The sequence below is a fragment of the Podarcis pityusensis genome (genome assembly GCF_964106645.2).
Source record: "Podarcis pityusensis genome assembly, chromosome: 2".
Lineage (NCBI taxonomy): Eukaryota > Metazoa > Chordata > Lepidosauria > Squamata > Lacertidae > Podarcis > Podarcis pityusensis.
In genome coordinates this window covers 56,423,589-56,448,345 of record NC_138029.1, presented here as the reverse complement: position 1 = coordinate 56,448,345, position 24,757 = coordinate 56,423,589, and the positions used below count along the sequence as shown (strand labels likewise).

The 24,757-nt window shown below is 40.7% G+C and overlaps 1 protein-coding gene and 1 long non-coding RNA gene across 2 annotated transcripts; one reads left to right on the top strand and one right to left on the bottom strand.

Annotated features, from left to right (window-relative positions):
* The first annotated feature begins 349 nt into the window (after positions 1-349).
* Positions 350-24,485, top strand: NDFIP1 (Nedd4 family interacting protein 1). Its single transcript, XM_080997296.1, has 8 exons — positions 350-621; positions 11,552-11,639; positions 14,864-14,994; positions 15,182-15,269; positions 15,749-15,873; positions 17,548-17,614; positions 19,588-19,693; positions 23,528-24,485. The coding sequence occupies exons 1-7, from the start codon at positions 550-552 to the stop codon at positions 19,689-19,691; spliced, it is 675 nt and encodes a 224-aa protein (XP_080853422.1). The 5' UTR covers positions 350-549; the 3' UTR covers positions 19,692-19,693; positions 23,528-24,485.
* LOC308472440 lies at positions 11,688-15,737 on the bottom strand. The gene is made up of 2 exons (XR_013983519.1): positions 15,389-15,737; positions 11,688-14,342 (listed from the first exon to the last, which is right to left on the bottom strand). It is a non-coding gene; the product is annotated as an uncharacterized lncRNA (long non-coding RNA).
* Positions 24,486-24,757: the final 272 nt, after the last annotated feature.

Sequence of the window (24,757 nt, the reverse complement as noted above, 5' to 3'; positions counted from 1 at the left end):
CCTCATGGCGATGATAAAACGAGCTCAAGGGAGGAACACTGGCATCAGATCGGTTCACGAGATGCGAAAAGCCGCGAGAGATTTTGCGCGGTCCTTGCGGACCAAATGAAACCAGGAGGAGAAACGAAGCCGCGAGGGATTCTTGTGTGGAAGGTTCGCGCCGCGGCCTGGGGAAAGAGCGGGCGCGAGGGCCGTCGGAGGCGCTGCTGCGCCGGGGATGGCGAGGGGGCAGCAGCACGAGAGCGGCTGCCTGGAGGAGGAGGAGGAGGAGTGTGACGGAGGAAGGGGAGGAGGACGGCGACCAGAAGGGGTTGGCGCTTCAGCAGGCAGCAGCAGCAGCAGCAGCAAGTGACCTAGCTGGCTGGCTGCCGCCCTCCTCCTCCTCCTCGGCCAAGACCAGCCCCGGCAGCGCCCATTCGGGGACGGGAGTTCGCGTGAACCGTCCCCAGCGGGGCCCCCGCCCGGTCTCTCTCCCTCTCTCTCTGCGCCCGGCACTCCAGGCTAATTCTCTCCCGCCTCACTCAGCACGCTCGCTTCTTGCCCAGCGCCATGGCGGCGGCGGCAGCAGCAGCAGCAGCAGCAGCAGGCGAGCCTAGCAGCGGCGGCGGCCGATACCAGCAGGTGAGGAATGCGCTGGGCAGGACGGAGCACGGCAGCGCCGAGGCTTCTTAGGCCGCGGGAAGCGAAACGAAGAAGGAGCTTGTGGGGATCTGGGGGGGGGGGGGAAGAGAGGCTGCTTGTCTACGACCCACATTGAAGACGTGGAAGCCGAGCCCGGAAGGAGCGGGGGAATCGCTCTCTGCCCCCCCCCCGTCACGGGCCTAATCTTGATTTTTTTCCTATCTACTCCAGAACAGGGTCGTCCCCTCTCCCCGTCTCCAGCTGCTGCTGCTGCTGCTTTGGCCCTTCATTTGTGGGGCCGTTTCATCTGTTTTCCCGCCCCCTTGCTTCGGATCGCCCACCCCGGTTCCCCCTCCCCTTGCTTCTGAAGGCCAGAAGCGGAAGCCGCCCCGATGAGAAGACGGCGGGGAGGCCCTTTGGCTCGGGGATACGAGGCCCTAAGTTAAGCCTCCCTTCGCTTTGCTGGGGAGGGACCGTGTTTTTAAGATCAGCGAGTTGCCCGGCTGCCTTCGCATTCCCACCCTCGACAGTCGGGTCATTAAAGGCAGAGTAGCAGGGGGTATAAGTGCCCCCCCCCCCGGCCTTTCAGTGTGTACTTCTTATTATACGGGGATTTTAACCAGCCTCGATTGCCAGTGATGCGGAGATGGCTTGGTAGTTATCCCGGATTAATTGACATCGAATACAATGAAAAGATCCTGAAAGCAATTCGATCCTGGCGTTTGTCACCTCCACCCCCCCCCCCGCTCGCCAATCCCGAGTTTTCCAATGTAAGCAGTAAAAATCCAGCAGCACCAGTTTGCGGGCGTTTGTTGTTTTTAGGTTAAGGGGCGTTATGCATTCCTATGATCCTTAAATGTTCACAATGTTGAGATGTAAACACAGCCTCCCAGCCCACCTTGTGCCAGGGTTTTCCAAACTTGGGCCTCCAGCTGGTTTTGAACTACAGTTCCCGTCATCTCTGACCACTGGTCTTGCTAGCAAGGGATCATGGGAGTCGTAGTCCAGAAACAGCTGGAGGCCCAGGTTTGGGAAACCCCAAAACACTCTTGAATTCCAGCATTTGGGATTGTGTTTTGTCTCTTCTGTCCAAGGTCTCTTCTGTCCAAAACTCTGAAGACATTTTCAGCATATTTCCTCTTCATGGGAATTACAGAATTTCCAGTGCTTCAGTAAATTTAGTGCCCTGAAAAGGCCCAAACTGTCACTGGGATGCCTTTGTTTATGCTTTCCTGAGTGCAGTTGGTGGGAGCCAAGGAGAAATGATAGTTGTTAGTCTTTGTTTGCAACCTAAATATATGGAAGCAGGGAGATTTCTATAAGTGGGTATCTTCCCACTAACAACCACATATAAAAATAACGATGCAGCTTTTTGTTTTTACTTTACTCTTGTTTTAATCGGTTGGTTTTATGTTTTGAGTTGACCCTTTCCCTGTTTATTCCTGGACTGAAAATTTCAAGGCAACAAATGGTCGTCTATTAGTGCCTTTTTGAGGACATTTTTTTGGGGCTGAACAAATAATTACTCATAATTTGCTTACTCAGCAGTTTCAGATCCCTATTGAAGGGAGTCTTGCAAGCAAAGCTAGATTTCTCAGGTTAGAGGGAGGAAACTTATTTTATTTGGAATTAATGCTTATACATGTAGTTTAGCATACAGTATGCTAGGCCTAAAAATGACTCTGTCTTCCTTGCAGCGACATAAAATTTAGATGTGTCTGATGAGTGATTGATGATTAGCTCTAGAAGACATGCATTTCTGTGATAGCACATGGCCTTTTAACACTCTTAGTTGTGTGGTATTTTGTTAGAGCACATGATTGTTGGCACTAGATGACATTGTTGGAAAGAGAGATAAGCGCTCTTCCCTCCTAATATGAGCTCTAGCTGTGTTAGCACCCTATGCTCAAAATTATGGAATTTTTCAGATTTAATTAATGTATTCTACTTTTTATTTCATTTCTGCAAATTCTGTAAACAGGTCCCCACACCCCATATTTTCAGCCATGCTTCACCAGATGAGGATTTGAGTTTGAATTTATAAATTTAATTTGTTAGGATTCTGAGAACAGTCTCCAGACTACATATTGCCCACCACCAGCATAAATGATGGTCCTAACATTACACTTTGTGAAGGAAACATATTAAAATTTTCAGGACAGAATATTAGTTACTAACAATAATTAGTATCAGTGAACGTGAACATACTGGACTACTTTGTTTTTTAGTTACTTGCATATTCTGTTCAAGGAACTTGGCAATATACATGGAGTTTCCTCTTAATTTTTTCTTACAATAACTCTGTGATGTAGGTTATGCTGAGAGCTAGTTACTGATCTAAGGTCACCAAGTGAGTGTTATGGTTGTATGGGAATTTGAACCTATGTCCAATTCCCAGCAATGTCTACTACATTACACTAGATCTTCTACCAAATCATGCAGCACCTCATAGTATATATTTCAGATTTTGATTTTGTATAGCTGTTTCTTCAACTTCCCTGTTGTACCTCAGATTTGGGCCTCTCAAGTGGAAATAAGATGTTTGACTTATTTGCAGCTTATACAGTTCATACTGTATTGTTGTTAAAAAAGATCCAAGAGGTTATGCATTACATATAGTTTTATTGTTAAAAATGATCCAACAGGTTATACATTTCATATTCTGTGGCTGTTAAAAAAGCTCTACAATTTGTACAATCAATAACAGTAAAATTGATTGGGTGTTATCTTCTTTCATTAGTGGTACTTAGCAAAGCTTGAAAAAATAGGACTGCTTATCCTGTAGTTGTTTTCCTACCATGCTTATCTGTCGAATTTATTACAATTTTTAAAATGTAAAATGTACCCTGTTGGGTTGAACCCTACTAAAATTTCTGGAGAAATTAATGTGAATAAGGACTTGCTGCTGGTGCATGAAAAGCCCAAGTAAATGTGATATAGGGTACAATCCTATGGTCCCTCACAGGGTGTCCTGAGGGTGAGCAATGGGATTTTGGAAATCTCCTCTGTGGGAAGAGTAGAAGGCCTATTCATTGCAACTGTAGAAAACTGCAGCTGTCTCTCTCCAGTGGCGGAAAGGACAAAAAGGAGACATGTTGGGGATGGATTAGAGGAGGTTTTGGATCTTTATTTTCTCTCCTGTGGTATGCAATGGGATGAAAAAACTTGAATAAAGAAAGCTGTTGACAGTAGGTGTGGGGGGTAAAATGTCATGTGCCCTTCACAGCATCAGCCTGGCAAGGTTTGGGATTTGGCAGTTCACCCAGCCTTGATTGCCCCTCCCCAGACCAGGTAGGATTATTCTGAAAACTTAAACATATTATAGAATTAGCCACACTGAATTCAGTTATTTTATAAAAACATGCAGTGTGATGATGGTAAGTTTCCATTTTAACCTTTTAATGTTGCACAGTCAAATTTCCATGGTGTTTTAAAAGATCATACAATCAAAATTACCAACCACCAGAGCCTTGATAAAAGCTTGCATTGAAAAGAGAGAGAGAGAAATGAAGGAAAAGGAAAGAGAGGACAAAACACAAATGCGATTTTGTAAATGTGTGGCCCTCCAGAGGTTGTTGGACTCCAACTCCCAACAGCACCAGCTAGCATGACCAATAGTCAGGAATGATGGGAACTGTAGTCCAACAACTCCTGGAGAGCCGCAGGTTCCCCCATCCCTGGAATTAAACATCAGTGTTCACAATTCAGATTTCAGTATCAACCAGTTCTACAGAATTTTGTGATTCCAGAATATAGTGTACTACAAGCAGAGTAGAGCAATTAGATCTCATTTGATTGCAAGATGACCAAGTCCTGCCAAAATGATGTACTCGCAAAGAAGACACATGCTGTTCTTACACCACAATCCTATGAATGCTTGTGGCCCATGTGAAGTAGGTACGCATAGGATTGTCGTTCAAAATGTAGTAGATATTTAATATGTTAATATCCTAGCAGGAATGACCTTTTAAACTGGGGGGGTGGGGGTATTGGTTTTTTTTTTTTTTACTATGTTACATATATTTGTGTTTTTATATTGTAAACTGCCCTGTGATCCTCAGATGAAAGGTGGTATAGAAATTAAAATAACAACAATAACAATGGTTATATATCCAATTTGATTTGTCAATGATAAGTTCAAGTTGGAGCAAGTGTAAAAAACTAGAATGAGTGCAGGACTGATGTGAGGCCCACATCCTCAGGCTGAGGCAGCATAGAAGGGTGTGCTGAGATATCCTCACAGAGTAGACTGACTCATGAGGTGTCTGAATCTGAGGTCTCCTCAGGCAACACTGGGATCCTGAACATGGCAGTGGCCTGCCCACTGGAAGCCATCACTCTTCTGCCACTCACTTGCTTAGATGTAATTCCTTATTGTCAGTGACTGGCATAGTGCACATTTAAACTTCATAACAGTTTTAGTACATATAAAAGCAACTGATCTTTACAGATCATTTGGAAGGTAATAATGTGGAATGATTTAAAATAGTGTAGAGGCAACATCTGGGGATGAGGTACCTAGATGTTTCAAAATGGCTGAATGCTGAAAAATGAAAGACATCGGCTAGAAAATGACAAAAGATGTGGGTAGGACTGGTGAAATGAGGCTTTTACAGTGTGGGTGTGACCCTTCTTATTTCTTTCAGCATTGAACAAATGACAATCTAGGTGACTTCTGCTTCTGTTTGATGTGTGTGTGTCTTCCTGTTGTGTCATTTAATAATCCTTAATTGGCAGCATCATGTATACTGCCTCACCTACAGGAGGTAGCGTCCATAAACTGGAGCAAATCACCTTGCTCTTCAGCAGGTATGTTTCTAAATGTAGTAGTCATATACAGCTATGACATAAAGTAAAGAGGCACATTGATGAGGATATATGGTTCAGAAAGCTAGAGCTAATAAAGAAATGACTGGCAGTAATCCTCAGATGTAATAATACATTACCTTCATATGGATTGAGATACATGGGTTGTATTTTACATGCTTTGTTGTGAAGTGCTAATGGTGTATTTTAAACATGCCTAGTAGAGATCTTTTGAGAACTCCCTTATGTTGCCATAGCAACAGGATGAGATTTGAGGAGTGGTATCTCTGCAATCTAGAGGCTCTCATGATTTGTCATTCTGGGACCAATAATTAATTTTTGTACACAAGTTAAGGCAATAGTATTCAGAAATAGAAGCCTATGTTTAATATTCCAGCTTTCTTTGATAGTTTTGGTATGAAGGCTTGCATTGTTCTAGATATGTACATAAGCAGTTGTAAGGTAATGCCTGTATTGATTCTGCTGTTGCATGCGCATGAGAGGTTTGTTGTGTTAAAACTCTTGAGGAATAATGGATTAGCTTTTACTAGAAGGAATGAAAGAAAAACATAGGTTAGGAAATATTGACCATTCTTCTAATTTAATTGGAGTTTAAATGCCAGTTGTTTGTGTTTTGTTTTGTTTTCCCTTTCTACATTGCTTTGTGAATGTGAATATGAAAATTGTAATGGCCTGACCTTTTTCTTTTCAAATAAAGAAGCATCCTAATGGCTAGTGAACCAAGTACCCATTTTCCATTAAAATAGAATAAACCAATCACAGGTTTGTTTACACATTCTAATCTGAGTAATTTGAATAAGAGTAAGAGGCGCAAATACCTAATGAAAAGGCCACATCATTTTAAAATGTCATGAATAGTATCAGAATTAAGGAGTACCTAGCAAAAAAATGTACTCAGAAATTTACGCATTTTCATATTGAGCTAGAAGGATTATAGAGCAGTCCTAAGAACAAGGTGAGTGGAAAGTGAAGTTGCAGATATTCCAGCACCTCCCAGGCCCTGGTGACTTGTCCTGGCCAAGGAATGAGATTGGGTGGGTGTTCTCTTCATTCTGATAGTTTTTCTTCTTGTTGTTTTTAATTCCCTGCATTGGTTTATTTTATATTGAGATTTTTTTATTGGTTCTTTGTTTGCTTGTGGGGGTACTATACCAGGTCCAGATTGGTATAGTTGATGGCCCTGGATCTTGCAGCCTCTTGGAGAAGCAGAGGGCCTTCAGATTCATTTGACTCCTGACGTCCTCTACTGCTGGAATGCCTTGTTTCAGGGCCTGCTTCTGGCAGAAGTACTGCCAGTGGTAAATTTATGCCTGCAGAGCTTCTGTGAATGGAGGTGCCTCCCTTTAGTGGTGCTCCTCTCCACTGGTAGATGGGGCACTTTGAACCAATTCTAACCCCTTAGATTCAGCAGACATGGGGGGTTAGGATTGGTCTGTTTTGCCCTATCTCCATGTTTTAAAGGAAGAGTAATTAACTACTGGCCCATGTGCCTGATCTGACCCATCATAATGTTTTTGACAGCCTTCCTGCCCTGAATACAATTTTCTGTGGGTGCTCAACAGCAAAGCACCCTTCCCTTTTATGATGTTATTTTAACTACCATTGGGAACAGAAAAGAGCACTCCAGAAACAGGAAGGAACTCTTCCAGCCTTTCTCAACCTTGGGTCCCCAGATGTTGTTGAACTACAACTCCCATCATCCCTAGCTGGCAAGGCCAGAGCTCAGGGATGATAGGAGTTGTAGTCCAACATCATCTGGGGACCCAAGGTTGAAAAACACTGCGCGGCTGTTCCAATGTTTCATGGCCCTTTTGTTATCACCTGCACTTGGGAAACATTATAGCAAATTGGAGTGCTGCTTCCTTTTTCTGGAGCACTCTGAGCTGCTCTCAGTGATGGCGAAGAAGAGAGGATGAGCAGGGTTTGAGAAAGAACCCATGCAAAGATAAAGCAGATGGAAAAAAGAAGAGTGTGCAACAAATGAAAAAAGCAGGACTAATGTGAGATAAGAAAAGAAAGGTAAGGAGGAGCATTTAAAAGTTGCAAGTCAAACTGAATGCTGCCTGGAGCCAATGAATAAAATATTACAATGAGGAAATGTGATCATAGTGACATGGGCATTACATTAACCAGGTGGTCAGATTTTGATCAGAAGTTAATGGAGAAAGGTGGAAAGGGAAGACCTGATAGGAGAATATATTGCAGTAGTATAGATCAGAAGTGGATTCTAGTCATGCCATTATTAACTGACAGAAATAACAAGAACAAAGAGAGAGCCAGTTTCGTTTTTGAATCTCTTGTAATTGGGCACTTTTACATACAAATTATGCTGTTGGAGGAGAGTGCTGTGCTGATATTTTGCCACAATCTCCGCTGGCATGCGATTCTGGAAAGGGTTGCCTTGACCCTTGGGCAGAAAAGGTTAGCCACCTCCATTTTAAAGTAAACCCACTTCACCAGTTGCAAAAACACAAAACAGTCATTATCCTGGTTACCCCAAACTTTGAGCAGGCCTTATTTTCTACCTTTCTGTGTTCCTCACCATCCAGTTGCTAATTCTCAAAAAATAAAACCGTATTGCAAGTGACAACTGGCCAGTTTTATGCTATTAGAGCAGCATTTGTTCATGTAAAAGTGTATGATATGATCTTCCTACTATGTGAATCTTTACTGTGCTAATAAGCACTTAGCTGATTTTAGATGGCTGGCATTGTTGAAAAAGAGGCTGTGTGCTTTGTCCATTAAGAGGAGGATCATTTTCATGTTGCTGGCAAGATGTAATGTTGAGTCTTGGAATTTATAGCTTGCCTCTTAATAGAACAACTGAATAGGAAGGAAGGAAGGAAGGGGCCTGTAAGGAGAGCCCATGTAACTTTCTGGACTTTGAAAAATGTATTGCATCTAAATTACCTAGACTTTGGTGCATTATAAATATCATGGCAAAATAACAAAATTGCAGCATATTAACAGAATAATTCAACACCACTATTATTTTACTCTCATTTTCTCCGTGTGTGTGTGTGTGCGTGCGTATGCACACATATAACTATCAGCATCGGTGGAATTTGCTTGAATAAAAAAGTAAAAAAAACTTATTTTACTCTGCATAACAGAATTGTCAGCATGTTTTCTTGGTTGTTAATCTCCACCTTTCCTCCTCCTTCATTCTGTCATTCTTTCTATCTGATATTATTATGTCACCTTTTCAATGGTTTCCCAGGGTTGACACTTAAATCTTAAATGATCTCCCCCCCCCCCCCGTTCGCCTCCAGCATGCCTTTCCTTCTTGCATCTAGAATGCAAAAGCAGCAGTTCTCCCATTTCTCTAGGGGAATTACCTTAACCATGTCTGTGGCATTTCTTCTTTCATTGCGTGCACGGCCTCAGATTTCATTCTCACTTCTTTCACAGGTTCTTCTGACTGTTTCTTCCTGTTCACAGAAATATATTCAAAGTAATCACTTCTCATTTATCTAATGGCTGTCCATTTTTTTGCAAATGTATACAACATGTAGCTGCTCCAGTACCATAACTCCTGTCCCTCATAGCTATCTATCAGAGCCATAGACTAAAGTTAATGATTGCAACTGGTGGTCTGCAAGCCAAGTCCTGGTCTGCCATTTCCCATCTGCAGCCACCTTCCCCTCTCACCCCTCCCTTATTTTTCTGCCACACCATCGTTGCTCTTTTTGGGTGGTGCAGGAAGTAGAGATGATTTCCAGCTTAGCAGCAGTCTTCCATGTTCTTCTGGGTTAACTGGAAGCTGAGAGGGGGAAGGAAACACCATCCCTAGGCATGGCCTTCCACTTCAGCCTAGTCATTCCACAATTCTTGCTGCAAACAATTGCTTTATGCCAGGAATGGTTGACTCAGACTGCTCTCTGCTCCTGTGGTGTCACAGGCTTTGTTGTGCATCTTGAGAAGGAAGGGAGGCAACCAAACCCATCCCTCCTTCACCACTGTCACCAAGCAGTTCCTATTTTTCTTTAATTGGGCCAGTATACTTCCTTTATTGAGAAGGGTCATATGGCACTTAAGTGTGAGGTGAATAACAAGTTCTCAACCGAAACAAACTGTTCTTTTATCTCAGAGTTTTTGTAAAGCATCAGACAAATAATTTTTTGGAAAACTATTTTAGAGAAAAGAAAACTAGTTTAGCATTTTGCTTAGTTACCTATAAGAGCATATAAAAAGAAACACATAAACACATCCAACTATTCTAGAGACTGTTTTTCTAACCAAGCCAATACTTAACAATTTATACTCTATAGTTGAGTTTCTAGGTCTCTTGGCATTCTTTAAAGCTATCTAGGTCTGTTAGCTCTTTCTCTTCAATTCTTCAACCACAGCTCTTCAGCTCTCTCCCTTACTATTCTGTAGTTTTACTTATATACATCATTTTCTGTCCCCTCCTAACCTTTTAACCAAATCACAAGGAGAATTGAGTCCTAGTTATATTTCTGTTTCTCCTTAATTGCTTACTCGCTAAATGTTGGGTCCTTTGTTAAATACTGCAGTCAATATAGGCTGTACAGTGGTGCCTTGGGTTACATACGCTTCAGGTTACATACGCTTCAGGTTACAGACTCCGCTAACCCAGAAATATTGCTTCAGGTTAAGAACTTTGCTTCAGATTGAGAACAGAAATTGTGCTCCAGCGTTGCAGCAGCAGCAGGAGGCCCCATTAGCTAAAGTGGTGCTTCAGGTTAAGAACAGTTTCAGGTTAAGTACGGACCTCTGGAACGAATTAAGTGCTTAACCCGAAGTACCACTGTAGTTAGAACACACAATGCTTCCCTGAGTTAGAATGTAACAGGGAGCTGTGGAAAGTTCTAAAATGAAAGTGGAAGCTTTTGTTCTCCTCCTTCCATTTATGGAGGAAGAGGGGAGAGAGTGCCCAGGATTAAAGTTCACACAGGCTCTTCATCATAACAGAAATTATATCTGAATCAGCAGTTAAAACCTGTACTTGGGCACTCAGGAAGTTGCCTTCTACTGAGTCAGAGCTGGTCAGCCTAGCTCAGTATTGTCAACACTGACTGCTAGTGGTTATCCAGTGTTTCAGGCCAGGAGTCTTCTTTCCCACACCTACCTGGAGATGTCAGGCATAGAACATGGGATGCTTTTCATGCAAAGCATGTGCTCGGCCACTGAGCTACAGCTTTTCCTCTAAGGGCCCCTTCAGTGTAAAAAAGAGAACATTCCCTCCTGAATGTAAAATAGAGAACTATGGGGAGAAATTACACACTATTCGTTGCCTTCTATGGTTGTGGGCATATAATCCAGGAGATACGGTATTGTAACTCCCCAGATCCATAGAGGCAATATTTATTTATTTAAACAAATCTGTGGATGACCTTTTACTCCAGCTATCTGAGTTCGTCAGTGTTGTAGAATATTTGTGACCCTTACCAACCAAACAGCATGGGCATTTACTTTCTATCTCATGGAGAAACATTGTTTTGCCATTGCTTTTTAACAATTCTGGATACCTACAGCTCCATTCTATGCATGTTACTCAGTCCCAGTTTATTCAGTGGAACTTAACTTTCAAATAAATATGCATAGGATTGTAAACTTAGCCTTCAAGTATATGATCTTGCTCAGTATCCTTGCAAATGTACAAAGAGAACTAACCATACTCCTTTTTCTAAGTAGTCACAATTCTGTTGCACAAAGATGCATGATCTGTTTGGTCAAATGTTCTGGATTATGCTCCCATGTTATATAAAGACTCCGTTGAGTTGCAAATCAGTACATGTAATTGCTACAGTAGCCAGAAAGTATGCATTCTTGTTTAGGAAATGTATAATTTTAAAACTAGAAACTTGACTCAATTATATAAATTTTCTGGGAGGGGAACTGGGGAATTAAATCGTGATTTAAATCATTGATTAAATGTTCTTAATTTATGAAACATCTATACACCATTTAAAACATTTTAAAGTATGTTTATTAATAGGAAGAATACTCCGTTGGCATCTAATTTCTGCAGCCACAGTTGAAATTAATCTGACTTCTTTTTATCTATGCCTTTAAGATAAAAAATGTGCACTTTTCATCTTGTCCTTGCCATGTTAAAACCAAAAATGTCTCTGTTTAGTTGCAGAATGAGGAGGAGCCTTGTGAGAACCTGCAAATTGTAAATGATTTCCCACCACCTTACAGCAGCATTTCTGGGGAGAACGCAGGTATTTTTTTTTTTTAAATGCTCACTGATTTTCATTAGTTAATTATCATTGCTAATGGTTGGAAGGATAGCAAAGTTATGTGCAGGCAACAAATTCATGGGAAAATAATGTGATTTCATAAACCACCTTTCTTGGCTCATCTTACATTCCTGAGTGCTCTGTCTTAGCATAGAGAGGAAAGTAGCATTTCATTCTGTTGCCAATTTATATTATACTGCATTTGTGGCTGTAAAACTTGATGCTAATGGTGTGTGTATCAGGAAAGGGAGAGGGAGAGTTTTTTTGCAGCTGGGTGACTAGTCTGCTCTACATAGTGTTGTGGACCCAAAAATTCTGTTGCCACCTCTGAACATACTTTGAAACCATGGGTAATTAACTTCCGGGTTAGCGCCTCCGGCAATGGCGGATTTCCTCTGACCGGGAGGAATCCGCTTCGTGGAAATCAGGGTCTGGACCGCCACGGCGAGGCGGAGACCCATTAAAAACCACAGGCGGGAGAAGCCTGTGGACGTGGGATTCGGCTGGCACATTTTGCGCCTCCCCTACTCGCGGGGAAACCCGGTTTCGGGGATCCGGAGCGACGTGGGGTGAGCGGTGCGGTGCTTCGAATCGATTGCTTTTTTCACGAAGTGAAGCCGCATTGCTGTTGCCGGAGAGCGCTGACTTTTTCCTGTGGACAATTGGACTTTAAACAACTACCCGTGAGTAGAACGGAAAATTGGATTACTAAACATCTTTAATTTGGCACCGAAGCGAGAAGGTTCCAAACAGGAAGTCCGCCTTCCGCTTTTGTAAATAGATTGAAGCAAAGACATTGCAAGCTAAAGTCTGGAAAGTCTTTTGTAAAGGATTAAATCTCCATCGGCTAAAATTACTAAACCCCCTTTGGAAGCAGGAGAAGAGGGGGAAAGTTTAGATTGTTTAAGCCTGCAGGAGAGAGAGTGAAGAAAGATAAATTACCACCGTTTTGAACCTGGGAACGGGCTGCCAGGGAGCGACGTATTGGGAAAGTTCATTGACTGTGAATAAAACGTATGTTGACAGATAGTTAAACAAGAGAAACATATTGATTCCAATGTTTCCTTTTGCACTTGAAAGGAGCAAAATATCTGAAAATCGAAATTAACTTTGTTAACTTTGTTGCTGGACCTGCTTTTAAAAAGACGGATACAAATAGAAACTGTTTCCCCTAGAGGGAGCTCTTGAAACTGTTGCAGGAGTGGATCTGGGGAATTCTCCAGCTGTAGAGATTAAAGACGGTGAGAATTAGACATTGACCTTGGACAAGAATGTGGACAGAAGAAGCCTTAGTGATTGCTTTTTGCAAAACAAGTGCTTTATTGGAACAGCTTCATGAGAAGATGGATGCGATGACTACTAGCATTGACAATTTTGGACAAAAAAGGATTGATTGGGGACAAAAAGTGAATACTTATAAAGAAACTACTCAGGAACTGACCCAGGAATCTGCTTTGACATGGCAAGCTGTGGAGAAGACAAAGGAGGAGGTTGTTGTTGAACCTCAAGTAATACAAGTGGAGAGAGCCTCGGCCTTGTATGAGCATAAGCTGTTGCTTTTGAAGACCGAATCTGGAGAAAGCCAGATTTGGAGAGATGGAGTCCCGCTTGGATTGGAGAAGGAAAGTTGGAAAGATCCCTTTATGCAGGGATGTTCTGGCCTTTGGGATCTGGTTTTGGGCCAGGGGGAGATTGGAGTGGCGAGGGCCTTCAACTTTGGAGGGACTTTGAAACATGCTTTGAATTATTTTTTGGATTTTGGCCCTGTCTATGGAGAATGGGCTGACCTGTCGAGAAGGGATAAAGACATTGTTAGGTTGGAGTCTTCCCGAGATCTACTCCTCAGTGACAAAGGAAGGAAATTAAGAACAAGATCAGCAGAAGACAAAGTAAAGTGTAGGTATAAATATGAAGAAGATCTGCAGAAGGGACATGGAAAAGAGTTAAGAGCCTCGGACAGGAGATCACCAGGTTGATGGACTAGATGGAATGGATAGAAAAGACTGACAGAACCCAAGACCAGGGTGAAGAGACGGTGGATGAAGATTGGAAGAAAGTTTAAAAAAATTATTTAGAGAAATATTGAAAAATTTATGAGCGTTAGAAAAATGTTGGAATGAAACTATATGGCTTTAGTAGAAATGTTATAAGGAGTTATGTACAAATAAGTTTTAAGTTTTAGGGTTTTTTATGGTAAGATAAGGTTAAAATAAATTAAGACAATTAAATGACAGAAAATAGTGAAAGATGGAAAGGATTTGCTGAAATAATGAATAACTAGAATACAAAAAAGGGAGGTGTGAGGAGGTCGATGAAACAAGTTAATGAAAGACAAAGATATGGAAATATTGGATCTATTTTTAACTTTTTTGCTTTTGTTTTTGGTCTTGATGTATTGTGTGTTTTGTTCTTTTTTTCTTTTTTATATGTATTGATTTGTATTGTTTAATCTCTTTTTCTTTTTCTTTTTACACTTTTTTCTGTAATTTTAAACTTTCAATAAATATTAAAAAATAATAATGAAACCATGGATAATTATTCCTTGCTGCTTGCAGAGTGCATCTTTCTCCAAGTCTTCATTATATCTGTGAGGATTCTGCAGACGTGCTTCGGTTGTGCTCAGCTGTTATGACAGGCTATGATCATCCTGCAAAGTTCCAAGCCATCTGGGTTTCAAATTGGCACCTGGGAATATATTTGCATGCAGTGTAGAATTAATAAGATGAATCAAAACACCATAATCTACTTCTAAGTGACACTCATTATATGATTATGTTCATCATTTACATCAGCCTAGCCTTGACAACCTTGCATTTTGGAAAGCAAATTAACACTGATTTGTCTGACGAGGTTGTGCACAAGGAATCCTGCTTTATCCATTTCTATACCTGAATAAAAGACCACAGAGCAGGGGTGGCTGATCAGTGACTTTCCAGATGCTGTTGGACTACAACTCCCATCTGCCCCAGCCAACCTAGCGAGGGGTCAGGAATGATGGCAACTGTAGTCCAGTGCCATCTGAAAGGTCACAAATTAGCCACATTAGGTGTCATAAAGCTGGGTTGCTGCCATATACACAATACTTTCACTATAATCATTTCACCTATCCTTATTTTTTTATTATCAGGAAGAAATATTAGGTTGTAATTTTTAGTATGTAGGTATTCTAATAATTAACCTATCTCTCCTATCTATTTCCCCCGCAGTGTATTTTGATTATAAAGATGAGGCTGGGTTTCCTAATCCCCCATCTTACAATGTAGCCACAACCCTGCCTACTTACGATGAAGCAGAGAGAACCAAGGCAGAAGCTACCATACCTTTAGTTCCTGGGAGGGTAAGTGTGATGATTTTGTGTCATGTGCCTTTAGTTATGGTATCTCAACCATGCGATTTTCAAGGAAGAGTAAGCATTGACGGTAGCTGCACTTTAGCTTTCTTTTGGGGGAAAGTATTGTAAACCTAATGCCGGTAAATTAGTTTGTCTGACATTTGCTACCCATCTTGAATTATTTCTGTCTTAGGAGGAGGACTTTGTGGCACGGGATGACTTTGACGATACTGACCAGCTGAGGATAGGAAATGACGGCATTTTCATGCTGACTTTCTTCAGTAAGTACACTAAAAAACACACACCTGAGTCTTTGTGACAGAACTGTTAACATGATTGAACTAGCATTTTACTTTCTTTTTTCAAAGAGGTGGTTCGTCCATATAGTAGACTGTCTCACCTGAATATTGATTTTCCATGTTGATTGTGTGCTACATGCCTGCTTGGGGTGTGGTTGCTGTCCTTGCTAGTGCAGATGGGCAACTTTTATGACAAGCCAGCCGTTTCTGGGCAGAGAAGGGATTTGTCGTTACTTGGGATGCATTTTATATTGGAAAGTTAGGAATGAAACTTTCAGAAAAATGGAAGGGTGGAGTGACCATTTCTGCTTAAAAACATATGAAGTGCATTGCTGGTTCAGATCAAAGATCCCTCTAGTCCAGCACCCTGTTTTCCAGTGAGATACCTCTGTGACTCCCGCAATTGGCACAAATTGAAATCAACTGTGATTGCTGTATTCTTTCTATTTTTCCCCCCTTAGTGGCATTCCTTTTCAACTGGATTGGATTCTTTCTCTCTTTCTGCCTGACTACCTCAGCAGCAGGAAGATATGGGGCTATTTCTGGATTTGGTCTGTCTCTCATTAAGTGGATCTTGATTGTCAGGGTAAGTTGAGGAGTGGAAAAAGAAGGCTGCATCAATAGGTGGGGGCTCTGTGTATGATAGACATTGCAACAAATAATTCCCCAGTGAGTCCTCCCTTTGTGAAAGTCCTAAAGACAAAACATGTACAAAGCATATGAATATGTCTTTATTACATGAAGAAAATGCATCTTCATTGAGTTACTAACCCTGTGCAATCATTCTGAAATTCTGAACACCATGATCTTTGCAACCACCAAACATGATTTTTGAAATTGAAATTATGCAGATTTGCACAGTGTGCTTGTTTCAGCTAATTTGCATAGCTTCAGATTACCAAAAGACAGCTCCATTGAAGAGTAATTGAAAAAAAAGATATCTGAAATACTTCGCTGTGTAATTATGTGAGGTGAATGTTGTCTCGAAGGGCATGGATACTAAAATCACTCGTGTTTGGTGTAATGTATTCCCACAAATAGTGGGAACAGATTGGTTAGATAGGTTGATGTAGAGGAGCAAACAAATGCTGTGATGTAAACTTTCCATTTTTGATGAATGTAAAACTGTAAGGAGAGACTAGATGCCCTTCGGAGTACTGGCTACGGTATGCCAAAATGACCTGCCCATTTTATTGATTAGATTTTATTCAAAACTGCAATAAAAGTTACTGGCACGGTTTGAGAACCAGTTAAAAATGTGTGTGTGTGTGTGTGTGTGTGTGTGTGTGTGTGTGTAGGTTTCTTGAATCACAGCATGGCTTAATAAAGCCAGACTTGCCTGTTGTTGGATAGATAAAACTACATGTGTATAACATAGCTGTTTGATAAGTGGTGCTTATTTAGAATTTCACTGGCCTTGTACCTTTTAATTTCTGAAGTGGAGATAGAAGAGAAAATGCCTATGCAGAAGCAATGATTTGAGTGGCTGAAAGGATTTACTGTCTGCAAAGCTTATATTCCCCGCTGGAAGTTATTGGTGTTGCAGTGAAGTCACCCAACACATTCTGTATGCAGTTCATGGACTGGTTTGTGTCAGGGTGGCGATAGTTTGAGGATGTGCAAGAAAAAAATGTGATTGAATTGATTTTAGATTTTAGAAGCCAGAGAACTCATGTTTGGTCCTTAATTGTACAGTCTTTTGTATTTCAGTAGTTGCATTTTGCACATGCAGGAGCTTTCTGTTTTTGGCCATTAAGCACAGTATTGTGGATTCTTGATTTACAGCTGCTCTTACGGATCTCAGGCAAAGAAGCTCTTTTACATCACCTGCCACCTTAGAATTCCTCATCCAGAACAGGTTCTGAGATTAGCTTTACTACTGGCCAAAAGGACTCTGTCTTGTCTGGATTAAGTCTGACCTTGTTAGCATACATCCCAGACCATTGCAGCAAGAAGTGCTTGTGTGTATCTGGAGAGTTACCTCTTCACATAGAGATTTTTCGGATCATGTCCTGTCGCCATGCAGTATTAATTTTTGCAGAGATTTAGGAACTTAACCCTGAGTTACTGGTGGAGTGTGTGTACAATTTTACAAAATTTATAGACTGCTTAATTATTATACTAAACAGTTTACAGAAGAAATGTGTGTGATAGCAGTAATTTATCCAGCAATAACTGCTGCTAGTAACAAAATGCCAGTGCAAAAATCCTGCAGCTACAACCTGATTGACCTTATTCTCCCCCCGCTTTTTTTTTTTAGTTCTCCACCTATTTCCCTGGTTACTTTGATGGTCAGTACTGGTTGTGGTGGGTGTTCCTTGTGTTAGGTAAGTGTTAAACGTTCATTTCAGTTTTTACTTTAGGAATCGTGCATGAACCTGTTCATATCTAGTTGTTATTCCTTTCTTGTAATAATGATTGTAGTGTATTTTTAATGTTGATTTCAGAAAGGGGCTTTTCTACCAGTCTTTTAGATTAGTTCCTATGCTGGCCACTTGAGAGAACTTTGGCAGATTTTTGAGATGTTCCTTTCAAGGAATCCTGCCATCTAGTGGACATTTCATTCTTTGCAATAAGAAACCCACAACCTTGTTTGACTGTGGAAAATGACAGGTACAGTGCTGTATCTGTCTCTCCTCACCCCTGAGGGATAATAGCAACCCTGGGAGTCGTGGTGATGGGGGGGGGGGGGATACTGTAGTTCTCAGATCCTGATTGCAAGCTTCCCATAGGCATCTGGGCACTATGAGGACAGATGGGCCTTTCGTTTGATCCAGCAGGGCTTTTCTAAAGTTCTTAAAACAACACAGGAGAAAAGAATTAAATACCCTCTGGGATCAAATTGGCATCCACACCTGACTTATTGAAATAAAGAAGAAAAAAAGTGGGGAATTTGTTCCACAGGTCTGTTGGGTCACAGTTTAGCCCTCATTGACTTGGAAAAAACATTAGTGATGTTAACTATTTAGGAAGAGAGTCTTTTTCAAAGCGGAGTAAATCTGTCAGTGGTGGGTCAGATCCTCTCGGGAAGCTGGGAGGATGTATTTATAACAGGCTTAGAAAAATGAACACCACAGATTTAGAAACAAGTTCATGATGATAGCTGTGTGGTTAAATAATAGTGTGAAGAAAACCATAAAAGGCAAGAAAGCTTCCCTTAAAAAGAAGAAGTCTTGCCAAAATGAGAACAAAAATTATTCCTAATTCCAGCAAATAAATGTGTCAAGCAAGAAAAGGGGGAAAATGAGGAGAAAGTTGGTAAAGGCATGAAAACAAATATTTCTTCAACTACATCAGGAACAAGGAACTAGCCAGGGAAGCAATAGGAACTTTGGACAACAGAGTTGTGAAAGGAAAATTAAAGGGGGACGCAGAGATGCTCCCATGGGTACAAACATGAGCCTCAGGTTCACTTCTCCTTCCCCACTATGCATGAAGTGGTGAGATTTAAAACTTCCTTTTCTGATTTCTAAGAAACTGTTGTTTGTCATTGCATTAAAACCTGGGTTGTTTGTGACTCATTAACAAAGCATGGTTTGAACAAACCACCCTTTGCCAGGTTTGGAGGCACTTTCTTCTAAACAGGGCATGGAAACTTTCAGTATATTCTCTCACTCAAAACAGTGTGTGGAGCATGCAAGGTTCATAACCATAAGCCATAGTAGGTCCAGATAGTGTGAACCCAAGAACTTTTGCTCAAAATTGAAACTGCTGAATTTTCAATGACAGTATACCACGTCATTAAACTCAGCCTCCTGATGAGAGGAATGAAAGGTACATTAGCCAAAGATGTACAAATGTGCTTCTGATCATGGCCACCTGATCCTTATCAGAGGATTGGAAGGTAACCAATATGATATCCCCTTCCTCAAAAAAAAGAAGGGACTGAGAGGGAAGGGGAACTGAAGAAATAACAGACCCTGTCATGCTAACCTTTTTTCTAAAGTTGGTTAAAAGTCATTTTGAAGCTGGAATTATTAAGCAAATAAAAGAACAAGTTTTTCAGTCAGCATGGCTTCTATAAAGGGAAGTCCAGTTTAGCAACTTTTTCAATTCTTTGAGAGTATCAACAAACATATAAGTGGTTCAGAAGATATATGGTTGGACATCCGAAAACATTTTGAGAAAGCCCTTCACTGCAGGTTCCTGGGTAAGTGTAGCAGTGATTGGATAAGAGAATGGGTAATCCTGTGGATCAATAACTGGTTAAATGAGAGGGAACCAATTGTAGGAATGAACCTTGCCTTTCAGAAGAATGGAAGATGTGTATGTGAAATATAACTCTGTTATTTTTTGTTAGGGTTTCTCCTGTTCCTCAGAGGATTTATCAATTATGCAAAGGTTCGGAAGATGCCAGATACATTTTCCACTCTTCCCAGGACTAGAGTTCTCTTTATTTACTAAAGGTAATTCTCTGGGGAATCTACTTTAATTCTTTGTGTTTCTTTGCTTGATTTAAAAAGCAGGACATCCCACACCCTATATACCGTCTTCAGTGTTGTTCACCAAATAAGAGTGGCTGATTTATTTTATTTGTAGAGCACCATTTGCTGTTATGATCCTAGACACATTTTGAAGTCCCATTTATTTCAGTAGAAGTCACTTCCTCCAACTTCTAATGTGCACTAATTGGTAAATTGGTATTAAATTATACCAATTTAATACCAGTTATACCAATTTAATATTAAATTATACTAAATTATACCAATTTGAAAGGACACATATGATAACATTGCTTTCGTTTCCTTTTTCCTGGAATCTGGGTAGTGTCTTACAGGAAACCCTTGAGTTTATTTATTTTATTACATTTATATATCACCTTTTCTTCCAAGTTGCTCAAGTTGCTTTACATGGTTCTCCTCCCCATTTCAACCACACAACAAACATGTGAGGTATGTTAGGCTGAGAGATATGAACTGGCCCAAGGTCTCCCAGTGGGCATCATGGGTGAGTGGGGATTCGAGCCCTGGTCTCCCAGATCAAGAATTGCGAGAGCGGTAGCCTTTTTAGAGTCTAGGATCTTAAATGGTGGAGCAAAACCCAAGGAAGGCATGGGATACAGTGGATTCTAGTCCATGAAAGCTTATGCCACAATAGATTCCAGATTATTTGTATTCACTATGAATCATCACTGTACTTTGGATTGTCCACCATTTGGTAGCCAAGCCCAAAACCAAAAGTCTCATATGGATGCATTTTGGCTTGCCTGCTGCTGAAAGTGGCCATGAGGTGATTGATAATATCATCATTTATCAGTTTCCGACCCGTAAGTAGTAGCAGTTGCCAGGACATTGTCCTATTTGCCTCTGCGTAGTTCTTTCCTTATTTCAGATATTGTGATATATCACAATGTTTAACTGGTGATATATCGCGATATTGAAAACCAGTTATTGCCCTGCCCTAGACACCACAAAATTTGCCGTGGGAATCTCTGTATGCACCTGCCAAGCAGATGTTGAGTGCTGGGTTAGAAGGGCCTAGAAGCTGAGAAAAGCGTACTGTACTTAGTTCAAAATATTTGAAAGACATGCCCTTGCCACTCCATAGAAACTGTTACCCCAGAGAAACCTGGAGATATTCTGTCCAGGACAGTAGTGGAAAAATGAAAGTTTCAACTGGATGTTATTAAGCATGCATCCTATAAAACGGAACCTTACTTTTCCCTTTCCACTTTTCTTTTTAGCTGGCCAGCAACCGCACAAGCTGTAAAAGGTTTGCCTTTCCTTCCAGTAGTTAATGAGATACATGGCTAGACCACACACAGAAAGAAGATTTCTTTAGCAGTGGTGGGACACTTTAAAAAAACCAAACCCAACCACCATCATGACATGGGCCATGTAAGAAACGCAGTTGGCACCCACCACATTAGAACATTTGAGCTGGAAAAAGCTATTTAAAAAAAGAGAAATACTCTGTGGTTAGGGTTTCTTTACTTCCTTAGTAAGGTTTGTGGTGTCCTCTGTAGTCCTTTTGGATCTGAAATTCACACTGAATTCCAAACTTCCCTGCTCCTATGTTTTTTTTTCTCAGTTCCAGTGTTAGAAACACCATTAACTAGTAGGTCACTCTTGTTCTTTTGCTCTTGCTGGAACCATTAAATACAATTTTTATCTGAATGTAGCTTTTTCAAGCTACTTTTTTTTTGGGAGGGGAAGAGGGGGAATCATTATCTTCTTAGCCTAACCTACCTCACGGGGCTGTTGTAAGTACAGAATAAAATTGGGAGAGCCATGTACAGATCTTTGAGCTCCTTCAAGGAAAGGGGGAATAGAAAGGTAATAAGAAATAATACGTTGAAGCTGCTTGGTTCTTTATAACAAATTTCACAGGACTAGAAAGATGACTGATTATTTGAAGTGTGGTATAATCCTGTGCACGTTTACCCTGAAGTAAGCCTGACTCAGTTCCATGGAGTTTACTTGAAAGTAATCTTAAGTAGAATGGGAGGCTTGACCTTGTGCTCACGTGGGAGGCCATTGGCTGGTGCATATGTAACCATAGTTAAGGGCTTAGGAGCCAGCCACAGGATTGCATGCTTCCTATGTCTAGACTGTCCTTGTTCATACACAAAATCACCCAGCCTCTCTTAATTCTTGCTTAACAGCACAAAGCAGTGTATTCTAATAACTCCTCCCCCCATATACCCCTCCCCACCTTTTTCCCTGACAGGGACTCAAGGTGGCTTACAGATAAAAAGAAAACTAAAAACATAGAAATAACAATAATTTAAAAACAATTAAACATTGATAGAATTAAAACTCTCTCTTTCATTCTCTCTCTATACACACACACACACACACACACACACATATATAAAATCTTATTAAAACCATACAAATAATTATAATAAAAAAACACTGTACCAGCCCTCTCATTAGGAGCAGTCCGTTCCCAAAAGCCTGTTGGCAAAAGCCAATTTCCTTATTTTTTTGTTTCATATCCATAAGATCAGCAGGGCTTTCAGATTCCTGTCTATCGGAAATAAATGTACTGCTACTGTAATTTGTGAACAAAACACCAGATCAGCACTTGTCCTTGTTTTTACCATTTACACTCTTGGAGGTTCTTCTTCTTCTTCTTCTTCCTCTTCTTCTTCTTCTTCTTCTTCTTCTTCTTCTTCTTCTTCTTCTTCTTCTTCTTCTTCTTCTGTCTTCTTAAATTCCCTGAGAACTTTAAAAGGCCTGTGGCCCTGATGACAAGAAAATGTTGTTTCTTGTAATAGTTGGTTACTCTGCCCACATCCTCCTGCAGCCTAAGCAAGAACACTGCTAAGAGGTGTGCTTAGCATTAATTTGTATAAAAGTTACCCAGCCTAGCGCAGGAGGGGGAACAGTGAGCAGCCACGTATGAACAACAGTGCCGCCCTTTGCCTGTGAATGGTTCCTTTTGGAGCTACTTAAACTGGATGGTAAAATCCAGCATATCGTTCCCAATCTTAATCTTTTGAAAAGGTATAAAAATTGCTTGATAATGAAAATTTACTGATTCTCCCCCCCCCCCATTATGCTAGGGATACCATATGTCTGGGAAAAACCTCTTTTTGGGGGGGGGGGCCAACATGCCCATCCGAGTGGACTTTTACATTTCAAAGGAAATGTTGGGGGGGTTGTTTGGACTCGTAGTTGGAGGGCAGCTTGGGCTGCTCTGCAGGCCACGGCTGCTGCCAGCCCAAGCCGGGGAAAGAGGCATGTGGGCACAGTGACCACGCCCACCTTCACCCACCAACTTCTTTTCCCAGCTCGGACTGGCAGCAGCTTGGCCTGTCCTCTTTTTTGCTCTTCAGCCCTAATTATGTAGCTCTTAGAGACACAAACTCTGACACACACACACACACACACGGGTGTATGCTTTTGATGTGGTCCAGATTCTGGGTGATTCTGCTAGTTTAAAGTATTTTAATTCTAAACTTAAACTCATGTAATCAAGAAGATTTCTCTCCCCCCCCCCTCCATCCCCGGTTAGGTTTTTTTTTGTGTGGGTGGGAGGAATAGGGTTGGAATTTATTGTACCTCTGTTCCTGTGCCATACCAGAAATAAAGTTTGACCGTGTACATTTTGTTCATCAGTCACAGAGGCACAGGAATGAGGTCAGAATTAAATGTAACAGGCAAGGTGGGAACTAGAAACAAAGGATTCAAAAACTAGTGAACAGTTGTGCATTTGCGTATGAAAAACGTATTCTAAGATTGTAAACATCCTTCTCTTAGCTAAAATAGTAACTGTGCTTTTGCTTTTTTCAGACTGATGTTTTCTGGCAACATTTTCCTGCATTGATGAGTTCTCCCTTAAGTGGACACCTGCAGGAAATAAATCAAGACTCTCAACACAGAAGGAAAAAAAATAATCACCCGCTTTAAAATGAATGAAGTACTGTTGGAAAAAAGAAGCATTTCTTTCTATTTGTTTCTAGATGTAAAATTTTAATAGTTTAATGCAGAACTCCTGTAATCATTGAATCATTAGTGGCTAATGTTTGAAACGGCTCTTGCAATCAAGTCTGTGATGTTACTAATAATGCCTTATATAGTATTTGTAGTTCTTTAAATAGCATGAGCTATTGCCCTGCAGCCAGAAGGGGTCAGTCTTGCTTTTTGTTCTCCTTAAAATTGAACTTTGAATATGTTTTCTTAGTGTAAGATAAGTAATAATGCTGGCCATTGTGAAGGGGTGTTCTTGGAACTTTAGAAATTTGTTTTGACTGTATTTCTGCACATAGTATGTATCTGTTGTTAAAATAAAATGAAAACAACCTGGAAATAAAATCTACATGTACCATGTGGATGTTTTTAAGGCATAGTAGTGAAAGAGCATTAAGAAGCTGGTACAAGTATTAACTCTTGGTAGTATGTATTCAGTATTTCTTACTGTTGTACTGCACACTTTTTGGGTAGGAACTCTCATAGTATATGTTGGTGGTATCAAATTCAAAGAATTTGATAATGTGGTGTATAAAATGCGAAAGCACCTAAAATAATTTGATAATGCAGTGCATAAAATCAGAAAGCACATCGCCATTTTTGTTGACTTTAGAACTTGAAATGGTTCCTAACATAGCTGTACTTCTTGCTTTTCTAATTTCTGGTGCATTCAAATATAGATTAATGTGCACTTGTGTGATTTCTGCAAAGCAGTAATTCAGAGTTTTATTATGTTAAAACTGTAAATATAGCAGAATGTTAATAAATGTCACTTATATTACTAGGGCTTTCTTTTTGCTGTACATCAGTGTTTACATGGGTGCCTATTTTTTTTCTTCAGTGTAAATTCCCCATAAATTCATGGCAACTGAGTTACATAGACATGATGGTAGCAGCCAAATAATAACTATTTTGCTATGATTTTCTTACTAAGTGGGGCATTCCACTCTACTGTCTTTGAAGTCACTCCATTCTTAGTTATTTGTGTTTCATTGCCCTAAACACTTTGACTTCCTTTGTGGATCCCTCTATTTGGGAACATTGGGCCTTTCT

Bases quoted from the DNA above. Each gene is read 5' to 3' on its own strand.
- NDFIP1 (XM_080997296.1), top strand. From the start codon at position 550: ATGGCGGCGGCGGCAGCAGCAGCAGCAGCAGCAGCAGGCGAGCCTAGC. The intron at 622-11,551 runs GTGAGGAATGCG...GTCTCTGTTTAG, and splicing joins GCGGCGGCCGATACCAGCAG to TTGCAGAATGAGGAGGAGCC. The intron at 15,270-15,748 runs GTAAGTACACTA...TTCCCCCCTTAG, and splicing joins TTTCATGCTGACTTTCTTCA to TGGCATTCCTTTTCAACTGG.